The sequence below is a fragment of the Sinocyclocheilus rhinocerous genome, unplaced genomic scaffold, assembly GCF_001515625.1.
Source record: "Sinocyclocheilus rhinocerous isolate Xijiao unplaced genomic scaffold, SAMN03320098_v1.1 scaffold834, whole genome shotgun sequence".
Classification (NCBI taxonomy): Eukaryota; Metazoa; Chordata; class Actinopteri; order Cypriniformes; family Cyprinidae; genus Sinocyclocheilus; species Sinocyclocheilus rhinocerous.
The window spans coordinates 1781942-1792144 of record NW_015645089.1 but is presented as its reverse complement, the minus strand read 5'-3'; the positions used below and the strand labels follow the sequence as shown (position 1 = coordinate 1792144).

The following is a 10203-nucleotide window of genomic DNA, read 5'->3' as shown; positions in this document are numbered from 1 at the left end:
TATAAATTATTATTATTATTATTATTATTAATTGGACCATAGGCTAAATTGAATAAACAGCTCTGTTAGCAACAGATTTGATTAATCTGCCAATGTTTTGTAATATTAGTTGGTTTGTCTCACAATTTAAAACATAACATTTTGGATGATACATTACAAAAACTGGTATAATAATATAGCCTACAAAAAAAAAACATACATAGATAGATATATACATATGTATCTGCCTATCCAAAATCACCTTGTTCATGTAAAAACACAGCTGTATTAGACATGGAAAACATGACCTTTGCATAATTTTAAGACAATATATAAAAGTATACAAGTAATAAATATATGTCAAATATCTCTGGGTTCACCTCATTGTTCGCAGATTGGCCCATGCAGCTTATTTTTTATAAAATCGCCAAAGAATTCACATTCAGAATGATTTTTTTTTTCCATCTGATGTATGATACAACATTGACAGCCAATCAGAATCCGTTCTGTTTTAAAGAGCTCGACCATTTAAAGCGGCAAGTGACAAAACTGCGGTGCACGCTTATAATAAACAGGACATTATCATCTGTTGGCAGGGAAGCTAATATAGTTATCATTATGGTTATCTTTATAGTTATCATTCTTAATGTGAACGGGCCTTTAGGCCTACTGCATTACAGAAATGACATAGTTTCTAACATTAACCCTTACATAAGCAGGCATCACGTTATATAAAATCCACACCTGACTTATTGTCATCAAAGACTATTTTTGTGTGGATATGTATGAGTGGCATCATTTGTGTGTACGCAGTTTGTATGTGTGTGTTAGCGGGACAAGTAGCATGTTTATGTGCTTCTGTTCTAAGGATCAATTCGATATCTCGTAAATATCGGCTTAGTTTTAAATGAACCCTCGGATCAGAGGGTTTTTCACCTCATTGAGCTGCCTTAGGTGGAAATGCGCTAATATTGGATCACAAATGCAAGGGGGAGGCATGAGAGATATTCCTGACACCCCAAGCTGCCGAAACCATTCGCCCGTAGAGTCTGTCAGTCAGTGCCAGACAGGCGAAGCGGCAGAGAAATACATGGCCTGGGAAGCAGACATGCCTCAGCTCTCCGTATGGAAAGGTTCCTGAATAAATAGATCATAAACCTTCAACATAAAGTTCTTCCTCACTGAATCCTAAAGGACTTTTTGGTAAACAAATAACCTGCATGTAAAAGTTTTGCGAGATCTCATGAACTGATTATAGATGAAAATGTATAACAGTCCAAATGGTCCTTACAGCAGCTTTTGTATTCAAAACAATCAAGAGTCAAGGATTTAGCTAAGTCAAGCACATTAGCACTTTATACAATACAGATTGTTTCAAAGAAGCTTCATGGTAATAAACAAGAAAATAACAGTATTGATGTTATTTCAAAGTTCTTCAATTATGAAACAAATACAATTTCAGCTATAAAGCAGCTCTCAAAGACAATAGGATTTTGATGTGAGAGGACAACAGGGGATGTTTTTTTTTACTGAAGGATTATGAACTCGTATTTTAGCCACAAGCAATGGTTTCAAGTAAAAATGCCTTAATAATGGGTTTGTTTCTTACAAACAAGCAGATTTTCGCTTCACATGATGGTAACGGATGTACTGGAGTGGTGTGGATTACTTATGGATTATTATGAAGTTTTTATCAACTGTTTGGACTCTTATTCTGACGGCACCCATTCACTGCAGAGGATCCATTGGTGAGCAAGTGATGTAATGCTACATTTCTCCAAATCTGTTCTGATGAAGAAACAAACTCATCTACATCTTAGATGACCTGAGATTAAAGTTTCAGCATATTTTCATTTTTGGGTGAGCCATTCCTTTAAAGTACAATATCCGTTTAAAACACTGGGATAATATTTTAGGTCCTGGGTTGGTGGGCAAATGGTCTTTAAAATGGAGTATTTATGGAAGTGAGGTTTGCTCATGAACATGAGAGGGTGAGCAGGTGCTGATTGTTCTGACCTATGACTAATGGATGGAAACGTTTCCTTTATGCAATGCCTTGTTATTTGACTGTAATATATTTGCTTTAAAGAGGTGAAGACTTAATGACCCGGCATGTCCTGTAATTTACAGATGTGTATGGCTGTCATTTTTAGATGATGGAGTTTTCGTTATACTAACCTGTTTGATTTCACAATTTCCCATTATAGGATGTGCCTCGTCTGCTATATTGCATTTGAGATGCACATAAAAATGTATTTTGAGGCATTTACTGTATTAGGCTTTGAATTGCTTTGTCCTTGTGGCATAGGACACACACACACACACCACCCAGTCCCTGATATGTTGAGGACAGCTGCCCATTCATTCTCATTCCTGTCTCTGTGAGCTAAAATTACAAAGCTGCTGCCTGTCACACATAAAAACAATTGTCTCTGTCCTTTGTGCTTTCAGAAGCTGTCTTGACCCACGGGCAACACCTCAGGTAACACACGTCTCAACTACATCTCTCAATGCAGATCAAGGGATTTATTTAGTTTAGTATTGTGATTGCAACTATTCATAATTGTTTCTTTTTATTTTTGTTTATACCTATTTGATTTTACAGGTTTCACAATGGCGGACGAGTAAGTGTTTCATGCATTATGTTTTGTGAACATTGCCTGAACAAACATCTTTGTATATTTCTTTATCTGATAATATTTTCTTCTCTTTCCTCTTTGCAACCACCAATAAATATAAAATCTGCAGCAATGTAAGTAAATAGTCTACAGTATATGCAACCTTTAAGACTGAAATTAGAGCAATAATTAGTTAAAGGGATAAAAGTTTTAATAACATTATACAATAATTTTCTGATAATGTGATTTATAGTGTGTATTTGTATTCAAATTTTTACTTTAATTTTTGTATATCATCAATAGCCTCCTACTCCATTGCCCCCTCGAGTGCAAGCCAAGGTATTGAACAGCATATTGTGATTACGATATTGTGAAATGCACATTTATCTCTACATTGTTGAATGACAGAATATAATGCATAAAAATTAGGATTAAACTTGTTAAAAATTTTTTTTTTTTTAGCCGAAGTCTAAGATTTCTGCATCTCGAAAACTCTCCCTGAAGGTATGATAGTGGTGTGTGTGTGTGTGTTTTCTATATTTTGAGAACTCAGTAAATGTGCATGTGAACTGATTGCCAGTATGTTTTTTTGTTACTGTTTAAACCTACAGAATGCCTATTTACAGTACATTCTGTTTTCTCAGATCCTTTTGCTCCAAAGAGCCATGGAGGAGTTGGAACAGGAGACGGTCAATCGAGATGAGGAGAAGGTGAAATATCTGAGCGAGAAGCTTACGCCTCTTCAGATAACTGGCCTCTCAATGGATGAGTTGCAGGTTAGTGAAAGACAACTTCATTAACATATACAGACACTGACCAACTAGTAAAAAGCAAGTGAGTTTTTCTTTCTTTCTATATTTTTAGGAAATGTTAATAATTATAATGTTTATCATATATTTACTTAAAATAATATTTATATTACTGTTTTTAACACACTTGACTGAATTTATGTTCTTCATGAAGCTGGAATCTAGTCAAAGGTCAACTAGTCAACTTTCCATTTGTGTTATTTTAGTGATTTGCTGACTTAAATCATGAAACCACAAATCATAAAAAAAACATGTTAAATAGTAATACTAGTCATTTTGTAATTATAATTTTGTATGTGTCCAGAAACTGTGTCGGCAATTCAATTCCAAAATCGATGTAGTGGATGAGGAGAGATACGACTTTGAGGCCAAAGTGAATAAAAACAACAAAGATGTGAGTAATGTACCTTTCCTAAACTTGCACTATTAACAGATGACAGTTTCTGTAATTAACAGTGTCTGTGTCTGTAAAAGATCCAAGAGCTGAAGCTGAAGGTGCAAGATTTAGGAGGGAAGTTTAAGAAACCTGCCCTGAGGAAGGTGCGTGTGTCTGCGGATGAGATGATGAGAGCGCTGCTGGGCTCCAAACACAAGGGCTCCATGGATCTCCGAGCCAACCTCAAATCTGTGAAGAAAGAAGACATTAAACAAGAGAAGGTACACCTGCATGCAATGTGTTTATCTCAATTTTTTTATCTCAATTTTTTTTTAAATAAAGTAATTGCGACTCTTATTATCTCACAAGTCAGACTTATTTCCTCGCAATTCTATGCATTGTGACATTACTTTCATGACAGTTAAACTCATTTTCCCTCTTAAATCTAATGCATCCTTTTTAGATATTTCACTTTTTCTTTCATTCCTGTTATTCTTAAAGGTGATTATCATTATAATATAATATAACTTTTGCATTACATTATGGAGAATTGGGCCAAATATGCCCATTTGCTATAAATCATCCTTGACAGGTTTTTAGAGATTCAAGAGAATACAGGAAACCTATTTACAGTTTTTCAATTATCAGTAACTGCACACTTGATTTCTGTTCTGTCAGGTTATGTCGTCGGAGGTGGGCGACTGGCGTAAGAATGTTGAGGCCATGTCTGGTATGGAGGGCAGGAAGAAGATGTTTGATGCTGCTGGAGGAGGACAGTAATAGGAGTGTATATAAGAGTGTGTATAACTGTGTATATGTATGCGTGTGCATTTGTTATTAGTGACGTGTAAAATCAAAATGAAGAAAATTACCTGAAACCAGTCACCAGTAAAAAATAAACAATATGCATTATTACAAATACAAATCAAAAGAAAGCTTCTAACTAGGCCTATATGAATATGGAAATGTTTAATGTTACTTGCTATTTGCCCATTTAAGGTTAATAAAATTTTGATTGTGCTAAAATTGTGTGATTTATTATAACAGTAGGCTGTCATGATATATTTAACACATACTGGATGGAGAGAACTTCACAACCTTGTGTGAATGACAGTTTGGGCTCCTCTTACATATCAGGGTGGTGAGGTCACGTTGACAACTGACTCATTCAGATTATTCACACTGTGTGACTGACTGTGTGTTTGTGCTCAAGGACAAGAGAAGTCAGTGTGTCCGGCAGTGATTTTTTTTGGTCAACACCTGTCTGAGGGTGACAAAAGAGACGAGTTATTGACGTGTAATGCAGCCTGGTTTGGCAGGCACACTGTATGAACAATGGTGGAGAAAGAATAGTTTATCACCTCAAAACAGCATGATGAAACTTCCATAGTACTCTTAATATTTCTGCAGTACAAAGTGTGTATTATGGACAGTATGCAAATATTCAGCAATACCTTTTTCTCGACTCATTTTTTATGATTAGACTGCATGTGCAAAGGGTTGAGACATTTTTTACATATAGGCTAATGCAGGGGTGCCTAAACTCGGACCTGGAGGGCCGGTGTCCTGCAGAGTTTTGCTCCAACCCCAATCAGACACACCTGAACCAGCTAATCAAGCTCTTACTAGACATACTAGAAACTTTGTAGCAGGTGTGTTGAGGCAAGTTGGATCTAAACTCTACAGGACACTGGCCCTCCAGGACTGAGTTTGGGCACCCCTGGGCTAATACATTATTATCATCAATAATGATTAAAAATGCAAAATAACAGTTTTTTTTTTTTTGTCTCAAAAAATTTGAGATTGTTCACAAGTTTGGGGTCTGTAAGAATTTTGTTTCATATTTTTGAAGGAAGTCTTGCTCACCACGCCTGCATTTACTCAATCAAAAATTCAGTAAAAACAGTAATATTGTGAAATATGATTACAATTTCAAATAACTGTTTTCTATTAGAATATTAGAAATTAAATTAGAATTAAATAAATATTAGGCTTGAATTTAATTTAGTACTTTATTCCTGTGATGCAAAGCTGAATTTTCAGCATCATTACTCCATACTTCAGTGTCGCATGTTCCTTCAGAAATCATTCTGGGGTGATGGTTATTGTATAAAAAACGGTAGTAGGGATGATCATAATTGTTCTTACTATTAATATTGATACTATAAATGGTGATATAATTACAACAGAACGGGATACGATTACATAGCTGAGCAAATAATAATAATGATAATGACAGGAGCAGATATTCATGTTTATTATAAATATTATTATTGTTATTATAAAACTGTGATTTAACAATATAATAGGATATGGTTATATTTTATATATTACATGATTATTATAAATACTGGGACATATTAGAATGTTTATGATAATGAGGATTATTATAATGTATTATTGTGATTATTGTGATTATTGAGTATTGCATACACAACTCCAAATAAATGCACAGACGCGAGCCTTCGCTAAATATAGCCCTCCGTATAAAATTAAAAGGCATTTGTAGAATTTAAGCATGCTCAGAGGGAAGCCAGAGTCTCCTGTTCTTATTTTAACCCTTCACAAGCTCATACCAACAGATGGAGGGCCCTCATTTAACTTTGTAGACGCTCTGGAATTAGGTGCTGTATTTAGATGTACGTTACATTTTGGTGGAGTTATTTTTTTTTGTGATTATAGTTTGAAAACACTATATATGTTAAATGCAGTGTCTGATTTAAAGTGGTGAGCTTTCCTTTTAAAACTATTTTAAACATTCCCCACAATTTATAACTGCTTGTCGAACACAACGGGTGAGTGACAATATTTGTCCACTTTAAAGCAAATGCGTGGTTTTTTCATGCAAGTTTTTTTTTTTTTTTTTTACCTTGAATTATCAGTTTTAAAATCATTCTGATGGTGCACTGACTTCTAATAAGGCGAATGGCTTTTGTTTCTTTCCAAACGTCTTCTCTGGTAGTGGGATAATTTGAAACGAATTCCGCGACAAGGGCGGATTGCTTTAGCTTTACGGCAGCAACAAATGTATGGTGGTTGTGCTTCAAGGGATTCAGCTAAAACTACTGGCCATGCGCACATCAATCGTAATTTTTGTCAGACTGTACAACAATTACTGTTTTTGCATTATTGTAAGGGGTAGGTTTAGACGTTATTAAAACACGTGTACAGCGATCTACTGTAATTACGACAGTGAATTCCACTCGTTTAACTGTAGGGGGCTCCTGAGTCGAAAAACAAAGAACCGGTGGCAAATTGGGTTACACTTTATTTCGATAGTCCACTTTAGACATTCTACTAACTATAAGTAACTTTGTAACTACATGTCAACTACATGTCAACTAATTCTCATTAATCTGCAACTACACAACTCTCAGAGTAGACTGTTAGGGTAGGTTTAGGGTTAGTAGAATAAGTTGACAAAGAAAGTGTTAGAAGATATTAAGCAGACAGTCTACTAATACTCTACTAACTGCTAGTTGACATGTAGTTGCAAAGTTACTTACTGTTAATAGAATGTCTAAAGTGGACTATCGAAATAAAGTGTTACCGAAAATTGAATGCCGTTTCAAAGCAGTTCAAGCATGGAAAGCATTTCATTTTTCCAAAAGAAATGTACCTGTTTTCACTTTAAACAAATCATTTACATTTGCAGTACTGAGAATCCTCCTGCGGTAATGAGAAATGTTCTTCGAGGTTTTGGTCTAGTTATTTATTACAGCAACGATGCACATTTACAAGCAGCTATTTCTGGAGTCTGGCACAACAGACAGGGATTAACCTACGTAACAATGGAGTGATGGAACATGCCAACAGACAGAAAATAAAGAGAATAATAAACATCAAAAAGTTTATATTTGCCGGAAAAAAGTACAGTACGTAATGCTAATTAATATATTTTATTAATGCTCAAAAACAGGCGATGCTGATATTGATTATATAACAAATAAAACACACTGAAGGAATCTGAAGAAACATTTTATTTTAAGGTTGTTGGTGATCTGCATAAATGAGTTAAAGGTCATTTCCATTTTGCCGCATACAAAATATGTGGAAAAATAAATAACTTGATTTTTAAGTAACACACTATGTGAATGTCAGATTTGTTTTTACAAAAAAAAAAGCCCACCAAAAAACAAGCCAACCACAAGGGTTAAAAAAAGACTCTAAAAACAGCGGCAAATCCCTACACAAAACAAGAGCGTACAGTAGATCTGATTACTTCTCAATTACATACAGCAGAAGGCACTTTTGAGCGAGCATGTCTTATCTCAGTTTTCAGTGGGAAATTTTTTGCATGTAATTCATCGGAGTACAAACTCATAACAAACCAAATAAGAACCCTATGGAAAAGAACTGAAATTGATTGCGTGTTTGATGAACATTAGGATTGTTTCAAGTAATACTGTACAGGGTTGAATCAGTCTAAATCAACAGGTTTACTCTGGAATGTGTCATGAAGCTAAAAAACCCTTTCATTTGTACAAAAAGAGCATTTTCAGCTTTAAAACACCTTCAATAGCACTACAAAATGACAAATATCACAGAAAACATGGCTGGGTCATTTCATGCACTCCTTCAAAATACATTTCATTTTGCATAACGATAATTAAGCCTTGAATGAAGGTACTATGATCTATGACAATTAAGCACATCTAATACAAATAATTTTCATGTATTGCATTACAGTAACAATAATATGAAGACATTTTTTATTTTTAAATCAGCATAAAGGCCAATGCTACCATGACACATACATACTTTGAATTTAATATGGTTATTTGTCTGCATTACAGTAATGAGAATTTGGTGTACAATGTGCTTACTTTTTATGAAAATTGCTGAAAAATTATTCTTTTAACAAAATTTAATTTCTTTTGTATTTTGAGGATGATATATGACCGAGACGTGTTCTTGACAGGCTTTGTGAGATTGACTTGAAAACACAACAGCATTTCTAACCTAACATGACTTTCTTAGACCAACACGCTCTGTGAATATTGCACATCTCTTTGGTTTTGGCCACTGATTCTTTCAGTCCCTAAGAGGTCACACAGCATAAAACATATGTAACAATGAGCAAAGTCAACCCTCACCCAAGACACTTACCTACCTGAATAAATACACATTTTCTCAGTATATACATCTCATTGAACTTCACATTTCTGTCTGTTAGAATAGAATACTCAGCCATACACGACTGAAGGCATTTTATTGACCTGGAAGTGACAACAACACCAAAGAGATGCTGAAGCCATCAATAACTTGTATCAGTTCCTTTAAAGTTTTTTTTTTTACTCTTGATAGTATAGCTAAGCTTTGGAGAAACATTCCAACTTTGGAAATGATCTGTAGAGGTCTGGATGCAACAGTGTTACACAACTCATCTTCAGCCCAAACATCACAGACGTCTTTGTCCTGAGTCTCTGTGTGTTTCCATTAAACGATCACCTCACATTCACCTTCAGTCAGATGTGATCTGGAACACATCTGGAATGTCCTGAGGTTTAAAGTGCCATGGTAACCGCTGATCAGCAGCGGCGAGACTGTTGACATGCTTACGTGTTGCGCGGCATCTGGCGGTTCCACATTCCACGCTTTGAGTGAAAGTGATGGAAGAATTTCCTCAGGTAGAGTCGTTCCACCTCCAGCCCACCCTGAAGGATCCTTGAGACCACAGAAAACAGAAAGCACTTCACACACCAAATAATGTTTGTTTAGCATTAGGGATATTACAGTTCTGGCCGTTACGAAAAGCTGAATTATTTTCACATTACAGGCAATAACCTATAAATAGCCAATATTAACCCTTGTGTGTCCTTATGGACATTTCTGTCTTTTTCAGTTTTGTAATTTTGCCTGTGTTAATGCCAACAGCATACATTTTGGCACAAGGGTGTATTTTTATTAGAATTTTAAAGGGGTCATATGATGCGATTTCAAGTTTTCCTTTCTCTTTGGAGTGTTACAAGCTGTTCGTGAATAGATAAGATCCCTAAAGTTTCAAAGACTAAAGTCTCAAACCCAAAGAGATATTCTTTATAAAAGTTAGGACTGGTCCACGCCCTCCTAAGCAACGCAACGCGTAAAAAGACAGTATAAGTCATTATAATCAGTAATTATGTCCCCACTGGATGCAACAAATGCCTCGTTTATAATGGGTTTTATTGGTTTGGTCTCGTCGCTCCGGGACACGGCATTACAGTATGGTAAGGGGCGTAACATTTCCGTCACACGCTTGAGGTATTCGGCCAATCACAACACACTGGATAGCTGGCCAATCAGAGCACACCACACTTTTCAGAACGATGAACTTGGTAAAAATCGACACGTTTCAGAAAGGCGGGGCATAGAGGAGAAACAATAATGTACAGTATGTGGAAAATAATGTGTTTTTAACCTTAAACTGCATAAACACATT

The 10203-nt window shown here is 35.5% G+C and overlaps 2 protein-coding genes and 1 long non-coding RNA gene across 4 annotated transcripts in view; 2 read left to right on the top strand and 1 right to left on the bottom strand.

The window, feature by feature from the left end:
• The window catches only part of LOC107705807 (uncharacterized), a 26826-nt gene extending 21446 nt beyond the window's left edge, over positions 1-5380 (top strand). The window contains exon 4 of the long non-coding RNA XR_001636103.1: positions 5305-5380. This is a non-coding gene — a long non-coding RNA (uncharacterized LOC107705807). The remainder of the gene's footprint in view (positions 1-5304) is intronic.
• On the top strand, positions 2384-4813 carry tnni1c (troponin I, skeletal, slow c). 2 transcript variants are annotated; one of them, XM_016509280.1, is made up of 10 exons: positions 2384-2461; positions 2585-2603; positions 2728-2731; positions 2901-2936; positions 3060-3101; positions 3242-3373; positions 3711-3800; positions 3881-4063; positions 4461-4610; positions 4644-4813. In XM_016509280.1, the coding sequence occupies exons 2-9, from the start codon at positions 2593-2595 to the stop codon at positions 4560-4562; spliced, it is 600 nt and encodes a 199-aa protein (XP_016364766.1). In that variant the 5' UTR covers positions 2384-2461; positions 2585-2592; the 3' UTR covers positions 4563-4610; positions 4644-4813. The 2 variants fall into 2 exon arrangements, with proteins under 2 accessions (XP_016364766.1, XP_016364764.1); XM_016509278.1 differs by having other exon boundaries at positions 4461-4813.
• A 2400-nt stretch (positions 5381-7780) lies between the features above and the next one.
• LOC107705801 (beta-1,4-N-acetylgalactosaminyltransferase 3-like) overlaps positions 7781-10203 on the bottom strand; it is a 24204-nt gene continuing 21781 nt past the window's right edge. Inside the window, exon 20 of the mRNA XM_016509258.1 lies at positions 7781-9449. Coding sequence (XP_016364744.1) covers positions 9341-9449 — 109 coding nt within the window. The 3' untranslated portion in view covers positions 7781-9340. The remainder of the gene's footprint in view (positions 9450-10203) is intronic.

Coding starts and splice junctions, on each gene's coding strand:
- tnni1c (XM_016509280.1), top strand. Junction 2,937..3,059: donor CCCCTCGAGTGCAAGCCAAG/GTATTGAACAGC, acceptor TTTTTTTTTTAG/CCGAAGTCTAAGATTTCTGC. Junction 3,102..3,241: donor CTCGAAAACTCTCCCTGAAG/GTATGATAGTGG, acceptor CTGTTTTCTCAG/ATCCTTTTGCTCCAAAGAGC.